The 25,720-nt window shown below is 40.8% G+C and overlaps 1 protein-coding gene and 1 pseudogene across 1 annotated transcript; one reads left to right on the top strand and one right to left on the bottom strand.

Moving 5' to 3' along the window:
- Positions 1-1,126: 1,126 nt before the first annotated feature.
- Positions 1,127-20,894, bottom strand: LOC124088157 (zinc finger protein 709). Its single transcript, XM_046437616.2, has 5 exons — positions 20,723-20,894; positions 14,473-14,599; positions 14,210-14,267; positions 9,156-13,330; positions 1,127-3,151 (listed from the first exon to the last, which is right to left on the bottom strand). The coding sequence occupies exons 1-4, from the start codon at positions 20,723-20,725 to the stop codon at positions 11,428-11,430; spliced, it is 2,091 nt and encodes a 696-aa protein (XP_046293572.1). The 5' UTR covers positions 20,726-20,894; the 3' UTR covers positions 1,127-3,151; positions 9,156-11,427.
- LOC124088158 (ubiquitin-ribosomal protein eS31 fusion protein-like) lies at positions 18,892-19,415 on the top strand (annotated as a pseudogene).
- Positions 20,895-25,720: the final 4,826 nt, after the last annotated feature.

Genomic DNA, 25,720 nt, shown 5'->3' on the forward strand with positions numbered 1-25,720 from the left:
AGAGAACAAACAACCCAATCAACAAATGGGCCAAGGACCTGAACAGACACTTCTCAGAGGAGGACATACAGTCAATCAACAAGTACATGAAAAAATGCTCACCATCTCTAGCTGTCAGAGAAATGCAAATCAAAACCACCCTAAGATACCATCTCACTCCAGTAAGATTGGCAGCCATTATGAAGTCAAACAACAACAAGTGCTGGCGAGGATGTGGGGAAAAGGGTACACTTGTACATTGCTGGTGGGACTGCAAATTGGTGCAGCCAATTTGGAAAGCAGTATGGAGATTTCTTGGAAAGCTGGGAATGGAGCCACCATTTGACCCAGCTATTCCCCTTCTTGGTCTATTCCCTAAAGACCTAAAAAGAGCATGCTACAGGGACACTGCTACATCGATGTTCATAGCAGCACAGTTCACAATAGCAAGACTGTGGAACCAACCTAGATGCCCTTCAATAGACGAATGGATAAAAAAAAATGTGGCATTTATACACAATGGAGTATTACTCTGCATTAAAAAATGACAAAATCATAGAATTTACAGGGAAATGGATGGCATTAGAGCAGATTATGCTAAGTGAAGCTAGCCAATCCCTAAAAAACAAATGCCAAATGTCTTCTTTGATATAAGGAGAGTAACTAAGATCAGAGTAGGGACGAAGAGCAGGAGAAGAAGATTAACTTTTAACAGGGATGAGAGGTGGGAAGGAAAGGGAGAGAGAAGGGAAATTGCATGGTAATGGAAGGAGACCCTAAGGGTTATACAGTGGAGGGGGTAGAGAGAGAGGAGGGAAGGGGAGGGGAGAGGTGGGGAGGGGGGATGGTGGAGGATGGGAAAGGCAGCGGAGCCCAACAGACACTAGTATGGCAATATGTAAATCAATGGATGTGTAACTGATGTGATTCTGCAATCTGTGTATGGGGTGAAGGTGGGAGTTCATACCCCACTTGAATCAAAGTGTGGAATATGATATGTCAAGAAATTTGTAATGTTTTGAACAACCCACAATAAAAAATTAAAAAAAAAATTCATTAGAAAACTTAGAATTGAACCACCATTTGACCCAGCTATTCCACTCCTCTGTCTATACCCAAAGGACTTGAAAACAGAATACTACCAGGACACAGCCATATTAATGTTTATAGCAGCAAAATTTACAATTGCAAAACTGTGGAAGCAACCTAGATGCCTTTCAATAGATGAATGGATAAAGAAACTGTGGTACATATACACAATGAAATATTGCTCAACATTGAAAGAGAATAAAATTATGGCATTTGCAGGTAAATGGATGGAGTTGGAGAAACATCATGCTAAGTGAAATAAACCAATCCCCCCCCCCAAAAAAAAAATAAATAAAAGCCAGACCCTCATGGTGGCCCACCACCATTTCCAATGAAGTTTGCCCCTCTAGTACTTAATAGAGCATCACTGGTCCATGAGGTCTGCATCCATTCTTGTGTGTGTGTGTTCCCTTCTATGAGCTTTTAGGAAGCATGGTTGCCAGGTTTAGAGTTGGGCAAATTTTAGGAGTGACTTCAGGGGATTACAGTATGAGGCTTGGAGTTGGAGCCTGGTCAGTCACCTTCCAGTTAGCCATTGATCTCCCTACTTAATCCACCAGACATCTTCTGCTGGCTGATATTGATGTCTTTTAATTTCAAGGACACTGAGCTTGGTGGCTAGTAAGTGTCCTAGGGTTAATTTGGTGGCCTCCTCCACCAAAAGGGCTGTGGCCACCAAGCCCCTAGGTGTCTGGGCCATGCACAGGACATGGAATCCAACTGTTTAGAAAAGTAAGCCACAGATTGAGGAATATACCTCAGTTTTTGAGTGAAGACTCATGCCACACCTTGTCTCTCAGCTACATGCCAGGTGAATGGCTCATGTAAGTTGGGAATCTCCAAGGCTGTGGCAGATAAGTCCCTGAGCTTTAGAAAGAACCTGTTTTGGGCTAGGGTTGGCTCACCGTTTCCTAGGAGGCTAAGGCAGGAGGACTGCAAACTAGACATTAGCCTGGGCAATTGAGACCCTTTATCAAAATAAAATAAGTGGGGCTGGGGATTATACCTCAATTGTAGAGGATGTACTTAGAAACTGTGAGGCCTTGGGTTCAACATGCAGAACTGCAAGCAGAACTGCAAAAAAAAAAAAAAAAAAAAAAAAAGACGGGGGGAGTCTCATTTAGTCTGTAGGACTGACATGGTGCCGCAGTCTGGCTGGGCACAATTCAGGAGCCACTTGTCAAAAGAAACGAACTTTATTTTTAGAACCACACATGCCAAACAAAACAGCTCCTCAGGACTTATCTTCAGAGCCCAACTGCCACCACCGGCTTCCCACAAGCCTCTCAACCTCCCCCACTCCTCCTGCTCTTGAGGCCGATTGGCTGGGTCGCGTGGGCGGAGCCAAAAAAAGTCCCCCAATGAGCAGCTCCGTAGTCTGAAAGGGCGGGGAAACTGCCCAATGAGCATCACCGCAGAGGAGCCAATCAGCTAGAAGTTGCTGGGGCCGCTGTGAGCCAATCATCAGCTGGCAGTCTGAAAGTTTGCTGGGGCCCCTTCGGCTGTGGCTCTCAAAATCTCCCCCTCTCTGTTTAAACAACAAGCATGTGGCTTAGGGACCGTGCCTGCCTTAGGTTGTCCAATAGTACATATGGTTCTTACCCGTTATCGGATGAGCTGACCTCAAGGCGTCAGCCTCCTGTCTTAGGTTGGTACCATTGCAATTGGATCTTACCCGTCACTGACTACCGGTCCAGTATACAGCCACACCTGTGGATAGGTCTTTGTACCAGCGGGGGGGGGGGTGAGGTTCTTTGCCTCACCTCTGTTGGCCCCCAAATTTTAGCTGAACGATCATGACAAGCAGAAGGGAGGAAGATACACCAAGCCAATTGACAGCTCCTTTTGGAAAAATTGTACCACCGATGACATCATCAGCAAAAATACCCCAACATTACCACAAGTCGCTGCACCAACAGATAGTTCACAATGCATACAGGTGAGTTCACAATGCATACAAGTGATACATAGTCCAGGCAAGTTCTGCAAGCAGTTCAGTAATGGCTATTGCAGAAGCTGTAGATTGGTTTTATCTTTGTCTTCACTGGCACTGGGATGAAGATAGGAATTCTGGCAATAATGGCTAAAGAAAAAATTATGTAACATTACAGAAGGCACTAAAAGAAAACAATTTTCTTAACAATTTACATTATCTTTAAGAGAATTATTAAATATAATGAAAAGAAAAGGTGAAAGTAAACAAACAGATCTGTTAACCTCCTTTTTTGTTCACATATTAAAACAATCCTCAACAGTTGTTTACCCAATTTAAATTAAACCATTTAAATCAAGTGAATAAAAAAAATATTTGGATCCATTTTTTCATGAGCGCTCATCATATATGATATATGGACATACATACACACAAACACAACATAAAACACAAGTGTGCACACAAACCATAACATAATAGTAAAGACCTTATAACTTTTTACAGGTGAAATCTCCATTGCAATGTTTAAAAATTCTATAGTCAAAAAATAGAACTGATCAGCAAAACATTAACCTAGGTCTATATGAGCTCAAAAAACAAAATAGAACTTCATGATGTGGGAAAGGGCAATAATAAAATAGATATTGAAAAAAGCATCCTGGTTCTGTCGCAGATGTAAGGGTAGCCAAACTGGAGTTCTAGATATCAGCTGTTATGGATTTGAGCCAAATCATCTTCTTTTTGGTCTGTAGAAATCGCTTTAGTTAATCTCTCTGGAATCCAAATCGGCTGCTGTTCTCCCTGTGGAAACACACAAACAGACCCCCGACTCCAGACAATTACTGGGTCAGGACCTTTCCATTGTCCTGTTAGAATATCCTTCCAAAGTACCTTGGGCTTATGTACATTTTTTGGATACATATGCCTTTCCGCAGCACTAAGCCCTGATGAATCCAAACTTAAAAAGTTTAGAGTAAAAAGGGTTATTTTAAGTTTATCTTTGGGGAATATATACCCCTTCCCAATTCCTTCTTTTTGCTTTAATAAGTACATTTTAATAGTTTGAGGAGCTCTTTCAACTATGCCTTGTCCCTGTGGATTGTATGGGATTCCTGTTATATGAGTAATGCCAAATGTTGAGCAAAATTGTTTAAAAGAGGTAGAAGTATAACCAGGGGCATTATCTGTTTTTAACTGTTTTGGAACGCCCACAGTGGCAAAATTTTGTAAGCAATGAGCTATAACATCTTTAGTTTTTTCTCCGGCATGAAGGGAGCCCATCAAAAATCCAGAAGAAGTATCAACTGTAACATGCAAATATTTTAATTTTCCAAATTCTGGCAAGTGTGTGACTGCCAAATATGGTTAGGTATCAATCCTCTAGGATTGACTCCAAGATTAACTTGTGGTAAAAAGGTCACACAATTTTGACATTGTTTTATTATTTCTCTAGCTTGTTCCTTAGTTATTTTAAAATGCTTTTGTAAAGTATTAGCATTGACATGGAACTTTTTATGAAAATTTGTAGCTTCTTCTAGTGTAGAGAAAATATGTATGTCATGTGTAGTTTTATCTGCTAAATCGTTGCCCAAACTAAGGGCTCCAGGCAACCCTGTATGTGCCCTGATATGTCCTATAAAGAACGGATCTTTTCTGTCCCAGATTAGACTTTGTATAGTGGAAAGCAAAGAGAAAACAGTAGAGGAAGGGGAAATCCTACCAGCATCTTCAAGGGATACTATAGCATTAACTATATACTGACTATCGGAAAATAAATTAAATACAGAATCTTTAAACATCACAAAAGCTTGTAATACTGCATTAAGCTCTACCTTTTGAGCTGATTGTTTGGGTACTAAAAATGTAAAAGTTTGATCAGGTGTAACTATTGCTGCTCTACCATTATTTGACCCATCAGTGAATATATTTGGAGCATTCATGATATTGTTTTTCTTGTCATTTTTGGAAAAATTACAGGATGCGATGACCAAAAAGACAATAAAGGATTAGATGGTAAATAGTTATCAAATGAAACATTAGATTTGCACATGATTATTGCCCAAGTATTTAACTCATTAGCTAACTCATCAATTTGATTCATAGTATATGGAGTAATAATTTTATTGGGAGAAATTCCAAACACTCCCTTTGCTGCTTTTATTCCTTTGAGTATTAATTGTCCTACAGCCTCAGGATACCTAGTAAGAATAGTGTTAGGAGAATAAGATAAATGTATCCATAATAATGGACCTTCTTGCCAAAATACTCCTGTAGGAATATTTTTTGTTGGTAGTACAATAAATAATAAAGGCAAACTTATATCAATTCTATCCAAATGCATATTTTCCATATATGTTTCAATGATTTTTAATGCCTTTCTTGCTTCAGGCGTTAACATTCGGGGTGAATTTGGATCTGATGGACCTTTTAGGATATCAAATAAAGGTCCCAACTCTCCTGTTGGTATACCTAGATAAGGCCTTATCCAATTTATGTCTCCTAATAACTTTTGAAAGTCGTTAAGTGATTTGAGTTGATCTACTCGTATTTGAATTTTTGGTGGACGGACCATGGTTGAGGATAACAGAACTCCTAAATAATTAATTGGAAAATTTAATTGTACTTTATCTATTGCTATCTCTAGATTATAATTTTTTAATAAATTTGTAAGTGTGGCATAACATTCTAGCAATGTGTTTTTATCTTTGTGTGCTAATAATACATCATTCATATAGTGAAATATTTGTAGTTCAGGATTTTGATTTCTAAGTGGCTGGATTACTTTGTTAACATAAATTTGACACATAGTTGGGCTGTTAGCCATCCCTTGAGGGAGTACTTTCCATTCATATCTCTGATCAGGACCTTCATGATTCAGTGCAGGGATAGTAAATGCAAAACGTGGACTATCCTCAGGATGAACTGGAATTGAAAAAAAACAATCTTTAATATCTATAACTAAAACATACCAGGTTTTTGGCAAAGCAGACAATTGAGGAATCCCCGATTGAGCAGGTCCCATAATAACCATCTCATTATTAATGGCTCTTAAATCTTGCAATAATCTCCATTTACCAGATTTCTTTTTGATGACAAAAATGGAGTATTATGGGGAGATACAGAAGGTTGTATATGTCCTTCTGCTAATTGTTGTTTGACCAGGTCATGGGCTGCTTGTATCTTTTCTTTAGTCAGGGGCCACTGAGGAACCCACACTGGTCTTTCTGATTTCCAAGTATTTTTTATTGTCTCAGTGGCCCTTTCTGAAAATCCAACCCATGTCTGTCTGTTCCTTGATCTATTTGTATTGGTGCTGCTATACCTTATTCTTGTTTTTCTAATCTTTTTCCTTTCCTAAAACCTTGTCTAGCCACAATAGTGGGTACATTTTAATTGATGTTATTTGTTAATGTCAAACCTAATTCAACTAGGACATCTCGTCCCCATAAATTTACAGGGAGATGATCCAATACATATGGTTGTATAGTTCCTTCACATCCTTCAGGATCCTTCCAATCTAATACCATTGCACTTCTATGGGGATTAGTCGCCACTCTTAGGCCTCGAAGCGTTTGAGTGGCTTGTTGTAATGGCCAATGTTTTGGCCATTCTTGATGAGAGATGATGCTAAGGTCTGCACCTGTATCCAGTAGCCCATTAAATTCATGTCCTTGAATATTTAGTTTTAGCATGGGGTGAGAATCTAAATTTAAAGAAAGCATAGCCCAATCTACACCTGTGGAGCCTAATCCCTTGGAACCTCTTTCTACAGTACGACTGGAAAATTTATCATGTAGGCTGGGTATTATTAGTAACTGTGCTATTCTATCTCCTGGTGAAATTACTGATATACCCTTTGGAGAACTGGCTATAATTTTTATTTCACCTTCATAATCGGGATCAATTACCCCAGGACTTATCATAAGTCCTTTTAGAGTAGAAGAGCTGTGTCCCAATAATAAGCCTACTGTTCCTTTGGGAAGAGGTCCTTTTACCCCTGTGGGAATGATTTGAACTCCCATCTCTGGAGTTAGTACTGCTCTGGCGGAGGCGCAGATGTCCAACCCTGTGCTCCCTCTGGTTTGTCTGATGAGGGATCTGATGGACAATGTGTCCTGGGCACTACCCTCATGGGGTTGCTGGGTTCCTCCAGTGCTCCATATATTTGTGGTTTTGAGCCCCGGAGCATTGGGCCCCCTTATCCATTTTTTGGCAATGGAGCCCGATGCCTTTCTCCACGATATCGTGGATAAACATCTGGTCCTTGTTCGTTTTTTGATAATGGAGTACCCTCTATGGTGGTTTGAGAACAGCATTCATTAGCCCAATGTCTCCCTCTACGGCATCGTGGGCAAATACCCGGTATTCTACTCCTTTGATACCTAGTTTTGTTAAACCCTCCTCCTATGGGGCAATTCCTTTTAAAATGTCCTGTTTGTTCACAATTGTAGCATGTTCTTGGCCTGGCATCTAAAGCCTGTTTTACTGCAGCTGCCACGACTTGCTCTTGTTCATTAAGGTCTCTACATAATTTAATATATGTGTTTAAATCTTCATGTTTCCATGGTCTAATGACTTCTCTGCACCAACGATTCGCTTGCTCATAAGCCAGTTGTTTTATTAATGGCATTCCTTGTTCTGTATTCCCAAAAACTCTGGTAGCTGTTTGAATAAGCCTATCTACAAATTCAGCGTAAGATTCATTAGCTCCTTGTATTACCTTAGATAATTGACCTTGTAAACCTCCATGTCCTTGTAAAGTCTTCCATGCCCTAACCGCCTCTGCAGCAATTTGTGCGTATACGCCAGGATCATATGCAATTTGTTGCTGCTGATCCTCATAAGGTCCCTTTCCTAACAACATATCTAGATTTCTCTGAGGATAACCAGCTGCTGAATTTCGCCTAGCCGTCTCCTTGCAAAATTCCTCATTGGCCACCTTCCATAACAGGTACTGTCCTCCATTTAGCACAGCTTTACACATATTAGCCCAATCTGCTGGCGTCATGTTCAAGTTGTTAATGGATTCGACCAAGCTTACAGTGAAGGGTGCTTGAGGACCACAGGTTGTTACAGCCTCTTTTAGCTGCTTCACTGTTTTGAAATTTAAAGCATGGTGAATTCGCTGCCCTCCTACCTCAAATACAGGGCATGTTAATATTTGAGATCCTGTCTCAGGATCCCAACTATCAACTGCGGGGGTTGGGAGCCTCCCAGCATATGGAGGTGGCGCTGTTGGTTGGACATTTATGCCCTCTGGTGATAGAAAGGTGTTAGTAGCAGTCTCCTGTAAAGGTGGTGCTGTTGGTTGGACATTTACGCCCTCTTGTGATAGAAAGGTGTTAGTAGCAGTCTCCTTTTGTAACTTTCCCCCTGATAGCTTTTTCTGCTCTAAGCTTTCTTCCTCTATCTTTGTCTGAACTGAAGGTTTTGGACTAATCAAACCAAATACCAACGTCCACAATGGCAATGTGCCAACTGGCAGAGTCCCTGGGCTTTTCTTTTCTATTCTTTTTAAATCTTCACCATGATGGTTCCATTATATTGTTGATATATTCAACAACTCCTCCTTAAAAAGCCATGGGCTACATTTTTGTATTATATCAACGTATGCCCTGACTGCTCTTGATTTTACTGGGATGCTTCCTTCCTCTAACAATTTACTTAACACTCTTTCGGTTTGTTTTTTACTAATTTCTGATCCCATATTTCTACTATAATACAACCCAACAAGATAACACCAAACAAAACCGAGACAGAATGAAATAAAAATGGAACGACATGAAATCATTATAGCCTTTCTATCCTCCTGAAATGTCCATCCGTCCTTTCTCCCTATCTGTTCCTCAGATGCAAATAGTTTTTCCTTAGATGTGAGCGGTTTTTCTTCTGTCTCACTCATCTCCAGGGACAGACAACTTAAAACAAAAGTGAAACAAAACAAAAGAGGAATCTTAAAATGGCTACCCATCCTCTCGCCCTGCCCTCAGGGGCGAGCAGTTTACCTTATCACTTACCCTCAGTCGTTCTGTCCCCGTGCGAGCCACCAAATGCCGCAGTCTGGCTGGGCACAATTCAGGAGCCACTTGTCAAAAGAAACGAACTTTATTTTTAGAACCACACACGCCAAACAAAACAGCTCCTCAGGACTTACCTTCAGAGCCCAACTGCCACCACCGGCTTCCCACAAGCCTCTCAACCTCCCGCACTCCTCCTGCTCCTGAGGCCAATTGGCTGGGTCGTGTGGGCGGAGCCAAAAAAGTCCCCCAATGAGCAGCTCCGTAGTCTGAAAGGGCAGGGAAACAGCCCAATGAGCATCACCACAGAGGAGCCAATCAGCTAGAAGTTGCTGGGGCCGCTGTGAGCCAATCATCAGCTGGCAGTCTGAAAGTTTGCTGGGGCCCCTTCGGCTGTGGCTCTCAACAACATGGCAATCTGATTTTCCTGCCCTTGAACTGTAAGAAATATTGTACAGATGATAGCTATAATTAATTCAATAGGGAAGTCTAAGTTGAAATTACAATTGAAGAGAATTGCTATCCCACTGAAAATGAATTTCATTCTTCTCAGACCTGTATCACAAAAGAAGAACTCTATCACAGTATTATCAATATTTACCCAAAAAAAAATTCTTAAAGAAAAAGCTAATGTATATTAATGTGCATTTTGTTTCAAACATTTAAGAAAATCTAAAAAAGCATGCACAAAAATCTGGTTTGAAGGAAATGTACATCTTTCGCTATATCACGGGCATATACAAATATGTAAAAATGAATTTCACCATTATGTGTAATCATATGTGCCAATACTATGGAAAAAAATATGCCAAACTGTGAAAAATATAAAATCCATGTAAAAATGTCATTTTCCCCTGAGAAGAAACATACACAAGTATACGTGTACCTGTATATATAAAATTACAAATTGTAATATAAAATGAATTGTATTCTGCCATAATGTATAATAAATTAGAATAAGTAATTTAATAAAAAAAGACACTATTACATTTGCTACCCGCCCCCCCCAAAAAAAAACTACATATAAATGAAGTCTAATGGCATATTAGAAATACATATCAAATTGCTTTGGAGCCAACATGCTTCAAAATGTTAGAAGACATACTACCAGATTTGATTCAAAATATAGTACCTATTAAACTCAGATAGTACAGCCTACCTAAACAAAACTCAGAAATGTTTCACCTCAATCTTTATTTCAAAGAATCCAGATTAGAAACACACAGTGCATAAATTACTTTAAGAATGAATTACTGGTCAAAATAATATAAGTTTTGGGAAATCTCTAGGTAGTACAGTTTCTGGAGACTTCTAAACTAATTATTTTGCACCAAGTTCTTCATATCAATTGCACATATAGAATTCTGCTACATGAAGAATTTTCAGAGGCCTCTGAAACTATCTTACAACAGGAGAATTCTCTTCTGAGAATATTTCACATTCACAGGGTTTTAATCCACTGTGACTTCTTACATGTGAACCAAATGTAGATCATTGAACATGACTTCTATTGCAGGTTCCACTGCATACTGTGTTCATTTATAGGAGTATCCTGAACCAAGATGACAAGCATTCCCATATCCTTTGCAATAATAAAAGTTATTGCACCTGTATTCTCATGTTTGCAACAAAGTTTATTCCCACTTCTCTATATTCACAGTTACTCTCCAGTGTGTTCTTCCGTGTAGTTGAAGCAATCTGAGAAAAAGACGGTTTTACATTGCTGATATCATTAAGGTTTCTCCTCCGTGTGAATTGTTTCATGGTATCAAAGGGAACTGTGAGGGGCTGGGGATATAGCTCAGTTGGTAGAGTGCTTGCCTTGCATATAGAAGGCCTTGGGTTCAATCCCCAGCACCACACACACACACACACACAGAACTGTAGTGAAGGCTTTCTCACTTTGTTTACACTCATGGAGTTTCTCTCAAAAGTGAATCCTTGATGTTTGAGAAGGTAACTGGAGGGAGTGAAGGCTTCACTGCTTTCTTCACACACACACGGTTTCTCTCCAGTGTGCATTCTTTCTGTGTGGAGGAATCACTGGAGGATTTCCCACACTGCTCTCATGCATGTTTTCATTTCACTGTGAATTCTTTAATGTTGTTTGAGGGGACAGGGATAACTGTAGGCTTTGCCACATGGCTTTCATACACAGGGTTTTTCTCTGGTGTACATTATTTCGTGTCTTCTGATTGAACAGGACTGAATGAAAGTTTTCCCACACTGTTTACATGTATAGGACTTCTCTTCCCTGTGAATTCATTCATGTGCTTTGATGGGGCTAGAAGAACTAAAGCCTATTTCACATTGCTTACACATATAGGGTTTATCTCCAGTGTTTTCTCACGTCTTTTGATAGCATCAGAATGACTGAAAGGTTTCCCATTGTTTACCTGTATAGGGTTTCTATCCCTTATGAATCCGTTCATGTTTTCTAATGGAGCTGGAAGAACTAAAGGTTTTTCCACATTGTTTACATATGTAGGGTTTCTTTCCACTATGAATCTGTTCATGGATTTGAAGGGAATTGGGAAAACAAAAGGCTTTTCCACATTGCTTGCATTCATAAGGTTTCTCTCCACTGTGAATTCGTTCATGGATTTTAATATAATAGGTAGAACTAAAGGCTTTTCCACAGTGCTTACATACACAGGGTTTTTCTCCACTGTGAATCTGTTCATGTGTTTTCATGCATCTAGAAGTACTAAAGCCTTTTCCACATTGCTTACATATATAGGGTTTCTCTCCACTGTGAAGTCGTTCATGTTTTCTAATGGAGCTGGAAGAACTAAAGGCTTTTCCACATTTCTTACATACATAAGGTTTCTTTCCGCTGTGAATTTGTTCATGAATTTGAAGGGAATTTGGAAAATGAAAGGCTTTCCCACATTGATTGCATTTATAAGGTTTCTCTCCACTGTGAATTCGTTCATGGATTTTAATGTAATAGAAAGAACTAAAGGCTTTTCCACATTGCCTACATACACAGGGCTTCTCTCCACTGTGAATCTGTTCATGTTTTCTAATGGAGCTGGAAGAACTAAAGCCCTTTCCACACTGCTTACATACAAAGGGTTTCTCTCCATTGTGGGTTATTTCATGTATTTGAAGGGATCTGGGGAAATGAAAAGCTTTCCCACATTGTTTGCATGTATAAGGTTTCTCTTCACTATGAATGCGTTCATGTGTTTTCATATGGTTAGAAGAATTAAAGCCTTTTCCACATTGCTTACATACATATGGTTTTATTCCACTGTGAATTTGTTCATGCATTTGAAGAGAACTGAGAAAAGGAAAGGCTTTCCCACATTGTTTACATGTATAAGGCTTCTCTCCACTGTGAATTCGTTCATGTTTTCTAATGGAGCTGGAGGAAATAAATTGTTTCCCACATTGCTTACAAACATAGGGTTTCCTTCTAGTGTGCGTTATTTCATGTCTTTGAAGGGATCTATGTAAATGAAAAGCTTTCCCACATTGTTTACAAACATAGGGTTTCTCTCCACTGTGAATTTGTTCATGGATTTTTATGTAATAGGAAGAACTAAAGGCTTTTCCACATTGTTTACATACACAGGGTTTCTCTCCAAGGTGAACTTGTTCATGGATTTTAAGGCGATAGGAAGAACTAAAGGCTTTTCCACATTGCTTACATACACAGGGTTTCTCTCCACTGTGAATTCGTTCATGGATTTTAATATAATAGGAAGAACTAAAGGCTTTTCCACAGTGCTTACATACACAGGGTTTCTTTCCACTGTGAATTTTTTCATGTGTTTTCATGTATCTGGAAGTGCTAAAGGCTTTTCCACATTGCTTACACACATAGGGTTTCTTTCCACTGTGAATCTGTTCATGAATTTTAAGGGAACTGGGAAAACGAAAGGCTTTGCCACATTGTTTGCATTTATAAGGTTTCTCTCCACTGTGAATTCGTTCATGAACTTTAATGTACCTAGAAGAACTAAATGCTTTTCCACAGTGCTTACACACATGGGGTTTCTCTGCTGTGAGAGTTCTTTCATGCTTCTGAAAACATTGGGGATCATGGAAGGCTTTCCCATGTTCCTTATATTCATATGGCTTCCCTCCATGTTCCAGATACCCATGTGCTTTGTGTCTAATATGAGCTGTCTGGGGCATGGCTAGGGATGAATCTGCAACGAGGACATCTCCACACACATGGTGTTCACTTGGTTTTACTCCAGAAGAACTTCTCTTGTTTATAAGAGGATCTAAGATTTGGCTGAATATTTCTCCATATTGATTATCTTCTTTCTGTTCCCAGAGTCTCTCAATCACTTGAATTCTGCAAAGAACAGAAACTACATTACTAAGGATTTACTTATTAATGATCTCCCAGAACAACAGATTTTATGTTGTGTGAGCTTTACTATTGAGCTACATTCCAGTCCTGTTAAAGTTATTTTTCATTTTTTGAAACAGCCTCTCAGTAAGTTGCTCAAGGGTTCACTAAGGTGCTGGCCTCCCACTTGTGATCCTCCTGCCTCAGTCTCCCAATCGCTGGGATTACAGGTATGCACTACCAATTACCTTGGGGTTCTACATACTCCTTCCAAGTAATGTATTTTTTTAATCCTGAAGATGTTTATCAAATTACAAAAGAGTACTATTTATGTGAAATGCATGGGACAAAATTCAGATAAGATACCTTCAAAATGGGTCCCACTTGAGGGTAATTTCATACATATCCAGTAATTTGTGTATGGAACACAGTATATAATATATATATAAAATAAATTATCAGAAAGTGTCACTTAAGACATCAAATGGTTCCCATACTGGAACATTTTGGATCTTGAACTTTCCCACTCAAACTGTATGTATTGTTAAAAAAAAAAAAAAAAAGACAAAAACAAAAACAAAAAACAGATTAAATCATGGCATGTATATTTTCCTTCTCTTCATGACTTTTTTTTTTAAAGATTTCCATTTCTTTTTTTCTTTTAAGAGAGAATTTTAATATTTATTTATTTTTGTTTTTTAGTTTTTGGCGGACAAACATCTTTGTTTGTATGTGGTGCTGAGAATCAAACCCGGGCTGCACACATGCCAGGTGAGCGCGCTACCACTTGAGCCACATCCCCAGCCCTCTCTCTTCATGACGTTTTTATACATTACTCCAAGATTTATGAGGTACATTGCCTTATCTTGTGAGTTCAATTACCTTAGATTTCTCCAGGAAATATAGTGATCATCGATGGCCTGATTTTTCCAGTGTTTTCCTAAAATGCAGACCCAGAAACATCATTGTCAGTTCAACATTACATAAAAATTATCAGTGTCTTGTAGATCTGTTGAATAATGTCATCATGCCAGTATAGTCATCAGAATGTGAACCTTTCATATTCCAGATCATGGAACAGAACTGATAGGCAAGTAAAAACCATTCTCTGATTGACAAAGTGAGGGAAAAAATGTCACCCTTACCTATAGTGGTCAGGTTCCAGAAGGTTTCCTGCATCACATCTCTGAAGAGCTTTTTCTGGGAAGGATCTAGCAGAGCCCACTCCTCCAGGGTGAAGTTCACAGCCACATCCTCAAAGGTCACCGACTCCTAAAATATCCCACAGGTATTCCAAGGAGGAAAATGAGACATACTGCAGACCTATACTCAGTTTGTGAGAATCTCATATGGTACTGTGTCTCCCAATACTCCATCACTTGGGTGTCACACTCTTACTCTCCAGCCAGGCTCACATCCTCTCACATCAATTCTGATGCTGGATCATATCCACTTGTTAGAGTAACAAAAAGAACAGGAACTCTGGCTGTGCTCCTGGATTACTCCAATTCTCTTTGTACACTCATCTCTAGCCCTTCTCACCACAAAGTCTAACATGTACTGTGCGTAATATCAGTAGCTGTTAGGAGACAGCATATTCTTAGAAATACTTGAGGACAAACTTTGATCTTTGTTGATATCTGGGAACTACTGTTAGTATGACCCTCACTAGCATAACTGTAAAGAGGGAATTGGGTTCCTAAGCAGGTTATCCCAACAAAATTCAGCCTGTTTAAATCTTGTTGCTCCTCTACATGTTTGTGAGACTTTGACATGCTTGTTAGATGTTGCCTATCTCATTATCCCCTGAAATACACCTGGGTGATGAATCTTTAGTGAACTGGATCAGATTTTAAAACTCTTTTTTTTGGCTAGGGATATAGCTCAGTCGGTAGAATGCTTGCCTTGCATGCACAAAGCCCTGGGTTCAATCCCCAGCATCACAAAAACAAAACAAAACAAAACAAAACCTCTTTTTACAACTCTTTATTTAGGGAATTAAGCACATCATTTGGGGTTACACTAAGGCACCATAACTGGAAGCCTGTATGTTAGTTTCTGTACATCCACAAGAATATAATAGTAAATAAGACTCATGAAGGATAACTCAGTATACTCATAGGTAATTATTAAGATTTTTGTTGGAGAATGTCAAAGCTGAATAAAATAAGGGGAAAAGTGGTACATGTTCTTAAAAATATTTCAGTGTCACCAAGGTGTCACCTCTCACAGGACCTATAAAAATTGCAAAAATGCTAAAAATAAGTCCTTTTCCTAGGAAAACAAAAACTAGGTCACGCCTGGTACAGTGGCACACTCCCATAATCCCAGTGACTTGTATATAGTGAGACCCTGTTTCAAAATATTTAAAAAAATAAGATAAAGGAATAAATTTTGGGCCTGGTGCGGTGGAGCACGCCTGTAATCCCAGTGGCTCAGGAGGCTGAGACAGGAGGATCATGAGTTCAAAGCCAGCTTCAGCAATGGCAAGGCACTAAGCAACTCAGTGAGACCCCGTCTCTAAATAAAATATAAAAATAGGGCTGGGGATGTGACTCAGTGGCCAAGTGCCCTGAGTTCAATCCCTGGTACCAAAAAAATAAATAAATAAATAAATAAATAAATAAATTTTGGGGCTGAGGATATAGCTCAGTTAGTAGAAGGCTTGCCTTGCATGCACAAGGCCCTGGGTTCAATCTCAGCACCACAAAAAAATTTTAAAAAATAAAAGTTTTAAAAAGGGCTTAGGATGTGGCTCAGTGATTTAGGGCCTTTGGCATCAACCCAAACCAACAAGAAAAAAGAAAAAAAAAAAAAGGAAGAAAACAAAGGCAAAAAACTAATTTATGAAAGCCTCTGGGCATAATGAACCTCTAATGATATTTAAATTCGTTGGAATAAGAGAGTGATAATTTTATTGCTCTTTTAAATTAGGAAACACTCTATTTTCTTTTTTATTTTTTAGTTGTAGTTGGACACAATACCTTTATTTTATTTATTTTTATGTGGTGTTGAGGATCAAACCCAGGGCCTCGCATGTGCTAGGCAAGCGCTCTACCACTGAACCACAACCCCAGCCCCAAGGAAACATTTAAGTAATTACATTTAAGTAATTTAAGTAATTACCATCAATTCATATTTAAGTAATTACCTTAAATGTGAATGTTCTGCAGAAAGACTGGCAGAAAACAAGCTGTTAATGAGGGTCAGGACACCAATATCTGAAAGCAATACTTTATTCATGGTGTCACAGCCCAGAGAGATAAATCCCAAAGTCTGAGCACTGAGCACAGCAGGGCCATTACTTTATATAAGCATGTTTGGGGTACATCAAGGCAAGGGAGTTGGTGCAATTCTATTGGAAGGTGTATTCTACATTAAAAAAAAATTTTTTTTGAAATTGTAGATGGACAGAATGCCTTTATTTTATTTGTTTCTTTTTATGTGGTGCTGGGATCTCACCCAGTGACTCATGCATGCTAGGCAAGTTCTCTGCTGATGAGCTACAGCGCCAGCCCACATTCTACATTTCTTATATGGATGCAAGCTTGTCAACTGCCAAGGGACTCTTAGCTCCTACAACTTAGGGACTTTTACTACACCAAGCCTAAAGTAGGATTGTTCTGTCTCTATTGCTTGGTTTATTGTTTCTGCCACTGCAGTTATCTTTTATAGGTACCTGTTAGCCACCACAAGCCTCTATGCTTACATGTCAGTAAGCTGAGCTTCTGTGTGTCCACAGGCAAAAACCACAGCCTGACAGCTCTTAAACTGCCAAAGTTCCCATTTTGCTCTACCACAATACAGAATCTTTACCAATTCTGTCTTGTTCTGAGCTACAAGACACATTTTACAAACCTAAAGGAACACAAATTGTGGGGAGCAGATGAGCCCATAGTCATCAGCTGATCCTACATTGTGGCAAAGGCCAAGCCTGGGAAACATTCCTTGCCAAAGGCGAGGATGTGAACAGTCTTGACACTCGGCTCTGACTTCACAGACTTCAGTTATCAAATGTTCCAATACAATGCTTTTTCTGGGTACAGCAGTTTCTACCTCTGTAACTTTTTAGTGCACAAAGAAGCTTCTTAATAACTCACAAGCTTTGAATTTGAACACTTTACAATGCCCCAATAGTTAAACTTCCTGATTAGGAGTCCCTATATAATAAACTTTTTTTTTTTCTATATAATAAACTTGCAGAGCTAGTTCTGGGTCACTGTTCCTCCTTCAGAAGGCAGTGTCCCACCTGGCCCCAGCTTTGCTTAAAAATGTCTCTGTGTTTTTCTCCATCTCCAGTCCCCAGTACTCAAGATCCTTTGTTGAAGTTTCATGGGCCGCAGCAAGAAATCATAGTCAGTTGCTCACTTTCTATACTGAAAGACCATACTGAAATGAAACCAGACATTAATAGCATAAACATAGCTGGAAAATGTCCAAGAAACTGCACACTCCATGGTTGAATGGCACAGGCATTGAAAGAAACAATACCAAAGAAATTTAAGTATTTTGAAATATGTGAACATGAACAAACATGTTAACATCACTTGTGGGATACAGAAAAAGCAGTGCATAGGGAGGAAACTTAAAACAATGAATGCATGTATTAGAAAAGAAGAAAGACCTTTAATCAACAGTTTAATGTACCACATTGGATAACTGCCAAACCAGAGCAAGGTAATTTTAAGTAAAGCACAGAAAAATAACTTGGAAGAAATCAACCAATTTCTGGAAAGAAACAACCCACACTATCTCACTGAGGAAAGATAATCAATGTAAATAAGGCGCTATGTATTACAGAAACAATAGCAACTCAACAACAGGGAGAAGCAGGCTCACTGGTCTCTTTGGCTAATTCTAACATTTAATAACACCAATCATCACAATTTCTCCAGGTAATAGATGTTAAAGTACTTCTTAATAATGTATGAGTCCTATAGGGCCATGATACTAAACTAGATAGACATTATAAGAAACAAAATAAATAGATATATAGATAGATAAAGGAATGACTGAGGTTCTCAAAAGAAAGAAAGAACAAACGAGCGAACTGGGGATGTATCTCAGTGAGAGTTCCCTGGGTTTCAATCCCAGTACAGGGGAGGAGAGAGAGAAGACAAAAATTTTTTATGAATAAGGATGAAAAAATCTTCAACAGGGTCTGGGGATAGCTCAGCAGTACAGCACCTGCCTAGCACAGATGAGGCCCTGACTTTGATCCCCAGCACTGCAAAAATAAATATATAAATAAATAAGAAAAAAGCCCACAACAAATAATGGTATATTACATCTATCCTTATTTAAACACAATACTCCAACAAAATCCAAGTAGAAATTCTTAAAAGTATTTTTCAAAAATATTTTGTTGTCAATAGACCTTATTTTATATATTTGTACATGGGGCTGAGAATCGAACCAGTGCCTCACTAGGAAAGCATCTACCACTGAGCCATAACCCCAGCCCCTACTATAAAGAATGACCAAACATTAAAAAGTCAACTCATGTAATTGATCATTTCAACAAGATAAACAACAAACCTTTTCCAATCCGCCATCTGGGTGGGACCACCACCGAGATGCAGATTTTTGTAAAAACCCTTACGGGGAAGACTAATACACTCGAGGTTGAACCCTCGGACACTATAGAAAATGTAAAAGCCAAGATCCAGGATAAGGAAGAATTCCTCCTGATCAGCAAAGACTGATCTTTGCTGGTAAGCAACTGGAAGATGGACGTACTTTGTCTGACTACAACATTCAGAAGGAGTCCACCCTTCATCTTGTGCTGAGGCTTTGTGGTGGTGCTAAGAAAAGGAAGAAGAAGTCTTACACCACTCCCAAGAAGAAAAGCATAAGAGAAAGAAGGTTAAGTTGGCTGTCCTGAAATATTATAAGGTGGATGAAAATGGCAAAATTAGCCGCCTTCATCGTGAGTGTCCTTCAGATGAATGTGGTGCAGGAGTTTTTATGGCCAGCCACTTTGACAGACACTATTGTGGCAAGTGTTGTCTGACTTACTGCTTCAACAAACCAGAAGACAAGTAATGTATTTGAGATAATAAAAGACATGAACTAAAAAAGATAAACAACAAAAACTCTAAGATCAAACCAATAGGTACAGAGAAACCAAAAGAAATAATAATGATAGGCATTGAGACCGAGATGAAACAAATAAAAAATGACTTCTCACACGTGCCATTATTGCCTACCTACAAAATCCCAAAGAACCAACAAAAACTCCTGCAATTAATACTGGAGTGTAGCATGGTTGCAAAACACACAGGACCTTAATATACACACAGGACCTTTCTGTATATCAAGTATAAAAAAAAATCAATGTCAAATTAAAAACAACACCACTGAAACCGAACAAAAAGCTGGACAAAGAGACAGAGAAACAATTTCAGAAAAATGAAGGATCACTTAAGAAAAACGCTCAAGGGCAGAGGTAATCAATGAAAGATACATCTTAGTGCCTCTGGAGGCTGAGAGAAAGGAGGATCTCAAGTTCAAAGCCAGCTGCACCAACTTACAACCATGTCTCAAAATAAAAAAGAAAAAGCGCTGGGGATGTATGTAGTTGAGTGAAGTGTCCCTGGGTTCAATCCCCACTACAAAAAAACACGGAGGTGGGGGATAGGCAGTGCTTGGGGATATGCCTCAGCGGTTAAGGACCCCGAGTTCAATGTCGGTAGCAAACAAAACCAACCAACCAACCCACCCAAGGCTCACGTCAGGGTGAAACGTCCTAAGACGATGCTGCCACCCTCCATCCTCCCTTCATCCGCCACCTTCTTTGTACTCCCCTTTGCTCCCCTCTAGAAAGAAAAGTCCTTTCTGCCAACCACTGAGGGGTCTGCAGACTTCACAGCTGGGCTTCCCTGCTTTGCGGTTCTCTTAAATGCAGCGGTGCCTTCCTCGATCCGCATTTTCTAAACCAATGTCCAGCGGGCGCTGATTTCCAGTAGGGGGCCCTGGCAGAAGGGTCCACAGATCTGTCCGCCTCCTGCGCCCACAAGCCCCGGGGCTGAGGGTCAGTCGCGGATTTGGGAACCGGCTTCCCCAGGTTTGCAGACTTCGGAGTAACCAGGGGACCCCGAGGAGCAGGGGGGCTGGGACGCGCACACCTCCCTCCCAGTCCCCGCCTCGCCCGCGGCGGGAGTCTCCCCGCGACCCTCCCGCCGCCACCGCAGAGGGGGAGACGCGGGGCTGGGCGGCCGCGCTGCCCACAGACCGCTCCGGCCGGCAAAGCGCCGCGCAGGACCCGGGCCCCGGCCGGACTCCGACCGCAGTCGCCGCAGCTGCCGCCGGAGGCCCGGGTCCCTCCACAGCGACTCACCCGTCCCCTTCACCGCGACCCGCTCCCCTTGCGGGAAGGGCGCCCTCCACACTCACCATTGCCCTCCTTCTGGGGTTCCCGGGGTCGCCTCAGCCTGTAGAACGGAGATGTCACAGAGAGGAAGCTGAGACGCTTAGAAGTTCTCTTCACAAGACCCGCTGGACACACTATGGCGGCCCAGGAATGAAGCCGTTCCAAAGTAGAAGGTTTCCATCTTCTTCCAGCTGCGCTTCTGATTGGACAGTTCCTGCGGCTCCACCCCATGTCTCTAATTGGCTAGTGGTCCAGGACCCGCCCCTGAGTCCTGAGTGACAGCAGAATAGAACCTCTACCTGGCTGAATGGAACCTAAGAGGTGGTTTCCAGCTACAGCCCTTCCCAGCCCGAGCTTCTTACCAGGGCCTGGATCTGAGCTAACGGGAGGGATAATTGCACACATCCATACAGGTCCACCCTCCGAGGTGTGGGAATACCTATATAAACTAAACACAGTAAACAATATGTGAGATAATTTTACAAAATATAACTTTTAGTACTATGGATTGAAACCAGAGCCATTTAACCATTGAGCCCCATGTCCAGCCCTTTTTAAAAACACCTTTATTTATTTCCTTTTTTTTATGTGGTGCTGAAGAGCGAACCCATGCCTAGGCGAGCGCTCTATCACTGAGCAACAACGTAGCCCCAATAAAATACAACTTTAAACGTAACTACAATATATTGATATTGCTAATTACTATTAATCACGTAGGACAGAAGAGGCTGGACACTCGAGGAGTTTTCAGGAAGCAGGTTCATTGGCTGCAGCTGGCCGGTCCGGAGCCGGTGCACTCCCTGCATTCTGGTTGAGCCACCTTTTTGGGGTCCCCTAACCTGCATGGCTGCTGCCCATGTGGGTAACCACGCTGCTTCCAGGAGGCAGACAGTTTCATGTCCATGTTTCCATGTTTGTTTTTCTTTCCTCCTGTCAGGAGGCCCCTTTCCTTCCATCGGTTCACATAAGCATAAAGGACTAATAGTCATCTTTTTCATTGCTGTGACCAAAAGACTACAAAATCAATTTTAAATTGATCAATTTTTAGAGGAGGAAAAGTTTATTTGGGGCTTATATTTTCAGTCCACAGACACTCCTTAGGCTCCATTCCTGAGGGCCAAGTTGATGCAGAACATCATGGCAGAATTGTGTGGTTGCAAAAAGCAGCTGGGTTCAATTCCCACTACATCTCCCACACAAAAGGTTCCTAGGCAGAGTAAAAATGACTGAGTATATGCATGAAAAGTACACCAAATCATATTTATCTAAAGGTAAAACACTCCACAATTAAAAGACTCATGTCCTTGTTAGGGTAAAAAAAAAAACAACAACAAAAAACCCAAATACAGTGTAAGTATTTAAGAGTGTAACAAACAATCAAAGGTTTATACCTGAATTTAGGATAACCTGATGTACTCTACTGAAATTTACTAGAGTTTGAAGTTAGCCAAAACCTACAAGCCAGGAGTTGAAAGCAATTTCAACACTCTTTCTGCCCAAACTCAGAGAATCTGATTTTCACAGCTACCATTATAGCTATTCAAATATCCACTTATCAATAACAGTAATAACAAAAAGAATAAATAAAAAGAGGGAAATAGGGCTTATCAATGAAAAAAGAAATGAACTGAGAGAAGCCATTCAGGAGAAACCTCAGGTTTTGACCTTAGACACAGACTATCAGGCAACTGTCTTAACTATGCTGAAAGTGGTAGAGGCAACCATAGAAAAAGAGCTAAAGGTCACCAGGACGATGATGTATGAATAGTGTGATATCAGTACATGCCGCAGTCCGGCTGCAGCAGAATTACCGGGGAGTGAGGAACAATTTGTGTACTTTGATACAGCAGGAGTGGAAGCCGTTTATTGCAGGACAGGAGCGGTATTTATACATTCCACACAGCTTATCTAATTAGCATAAACTAGATACATCAGTCAACCAATAAGGAATCTCCCCACTTAATGGCTCGCTTTTGTTACTTCTCAAACCACTCCCTCTGGCATTTTGCCAGGCACCATCCAGACTTGTTTAGGAACTCTAACATTCCCCTGGCAAAATGCCAGGTGTTATTTTGACTTGTTTACAGACTCTAACAAGTACAGACTTAGAAGTCATCAAAAGGATCACATAGATGTTTTGCAGGGTCAATGTAGAACAACTTACATAAAACCATCACTATAGGTGTTCCATGTCACACTGGAGCAAGGAGAAGAAAGAATCAACAAAAAATGATGCCTTTTAGGAAAAAGTTATCTAGAGAGAAGCGAAAACATGTGAGAATGTTCACATAAAGAATGCTAGTAAAGAATTACATGGAAGTACAATAAAAACTTTATTTTTTTACAGATAGATTTGTTTTTAATAAAGGAGTTAATTTTCTTTCAATCCTATATAAAACAATAGCAATTATTATTTTTTTAAAAGAATTTTGGATTTAGTTCAATCCAATCCATTTATTGATTCTTGATTTTATTTCTTGTGCTTTAGGAGTTTTTTTGTTTTTTGTTTTTGTTTTTTTTTTTAGAGAGAGAGAGAATTTTTTTAATATTTATTTTTTAGTTTTCGGCAGACAACATGTTTGTATGTGGTGCTGAGGATCCAACCCGGGCCGTACGCATGCCAGGCGAGCGAGCTACCGCTTGAGCCACATCCCCAGTCCCGAACAATAGCAATTAAAAACTTCATTTTTGAAAGTAAAATATTTACATATGAACAAGTAACTGTGCAAAATTTACATGAAAAAATGGAAAGACAGGGATTTTCCTAAAATATAAAATAAAAGGTGTAACAGTTCTCAGGTGCTGATAAAAAATACTGATCAGCCTTCAGTCCACAGGCGCAGACTGAAGTCTAACGTGAGGATCCACACGGAGAAAGCCCAAGTATTTACAGTCATAAAAGTACTATCAATAGACAATTTAATACAATAACCTCTGAAAATATAAAGAACCAATTAGTATATTTGTAATAAAAAAATAGGTACAAAGAAGGGGCTTTGCTCTGGGGTCTGTAAAGTCGGCCTTCGGCTGGCATACAGTCTCTTAGCAAAATAATCATAGTTTACACAGCCATTTTCATGTTATGTGCCGAAGATTATGTACAATTACTGACAAAATACACCAACCATTTTTCAACACTTGATTCACACTGAGAAACAGTCTTTTGATGATTCTTCTCAACTTTGATTTTATTTAATCTAAGTTTTCACTTTTAGCTAAAAAACACAGTGCAAGTAAAATATATTTATGCTGAAAAAGTTCTCATATCTTTTAACATTACAGCTTCACAAAATGTAGCAAATAAAATGCATTTGTACAGATGCTGAGCACATTCAGAAGGGGCCGCTCGCTGGGCTCCTGGCCTCCACCAGGCGGGACCGTGGGCCCACTCGAGGTGACGGTGCTGCGGTAAAGCGCACGTTCCTGCAGAACTTCAAGCGGAGTGGGGAAGAAGAGGAGGAAGATAAATAGTCTAAAAATCAGTTTGCTTAGCCAACTGACTGTTACAAAAATTAAATAAGTGAAATGAGGTCATCGGCTGTAGACAGACACCTACGTGGTACGTTAGGTGAACTAAACCAAAATGCACGAGGACCTGGGGCTGTGCGCGCTGGCAGGGCAGCGCGGTCGCTGAACGGCAGTCTTTAATATGGCTTGTTTGGCCAGAAGGCCACTCAGTCGAGGATGAGCGGGGGCGCAGCCGACCTTCAGGAGCATCCACAGGCCTGTGTTCTCTGCAACAGGAGAGGTTTCCTTCCACACTGAGCTGATTTAGAAACTGGAATATAAAACTGTTCCATGGCAAAGAGGTGGCTGTTTTTAAACAATATCCCATTTGCCCGGGTCAACCTCGGGGAGCTCATATTTGTTTAGAGAACGAGCGCGAGACGAGCCATTCACTGTTGCTCTACAAAGCGCTCCTCCAGTAACACAGGCTGCCGGGGTTTCTGACCGAGACGCCTGGGGACGTTTTCACGTATTTGCAGATCGCGCCTTTTTGTAACAAGCAAATGGGATATTGTTTAAAAACAATTTAAAAACAATTCTCTGCCGCGTGAACTGCCTGGGGGCTCCCACGCCGGAGCTGCCTGGGACCGCCACACCGGGGCCCGAGCCCTTTTGAACGGTTTGCTGCGTGACCTCTCCTTTGCCTCTCGGCCGCGCGGAAGCGAAGGCCACGGACATGGTGGTGGCGCGGGCAGAGCCGGTGATCACCGGGGTCTATCCTCCTGCGGCGCCCGGCAGCCCGAGGTGTCCATTCTCCGCAGCGCGGCCGGGGCGGGGGGCGCCGCGCCGTGGGCTCGCCCGCCCCGCCGCTGCCGCCGACCGCCGGAGCCGCCGCGCTACCGCTCCGAGCGCCGCCGCCGCCGCAGGCCGAGCTCCGCGCAAGGCCCCCAGGAGCCCACCCCGCGCCCCGCGCCCGCTCGCTGCCGCCGCGCCGCCCCCCGCGCCCCGCGCCGGGCACAATAAAAACTTTATACTTTCTTTATTCCCATCTGCATCAACAGATATTTCTTCAAATTGATCATATCAGCAATCTACCTGGTAGTTATACCTAATGGATAGATAAGACAAATTACAGCAATTATATATGGCATGGGAAAGAGACCTGAGAACAGACGAAGACACGTGAGCTGTTTGTAAAACAGTACTCTGTTGTTTGAAGGCACGCTGTGATTAGCTGTGTACAGATATGGGGGAGGTACTGGAGATTAAACTCAGGGACACTTTACCACTGAGCTACACCTCCAGCCCTTTTTTTTTTTTAAATCATTTTTGAGACAGGGTCTTGCTAAGTTGCTAAAGCTGGCCTTAAACTTGCAATCCTCCTGCCGCAGCCTTGCGAGCTGCTGGGACTACAGGCACCACTGCATCTAGCTTAGTTGTAAATAGATTTTGATAACTGTACTAAATTATTTAGAAACATATTTGTTTAATTTAATCAATAAATCAAATTTAGTGGATATCCTTGTGTAGAAGAGAAAATGTGCTTACAAATATGGTACTTTTTTTTCTTAGTT

This window comes from Marmota monax, unplaced genomic scaffold, assembly GCF_021218885.2.
Source record: "Marmota monax isolate L192 unplaced genomic scaffold, Marmota_monax_Labrador192_F-V1.1 WCK01_AAM20220418_F8-fsc00021, whole genome shotgun sequence".
In the NCBI taxonomy this organism is placed as follows: domain Eukaryota; kingdom Metazoa; phylum Chordata; class Mammalia; order Rodentia; family Sciuridae; genus Marmota; species Marmota monax.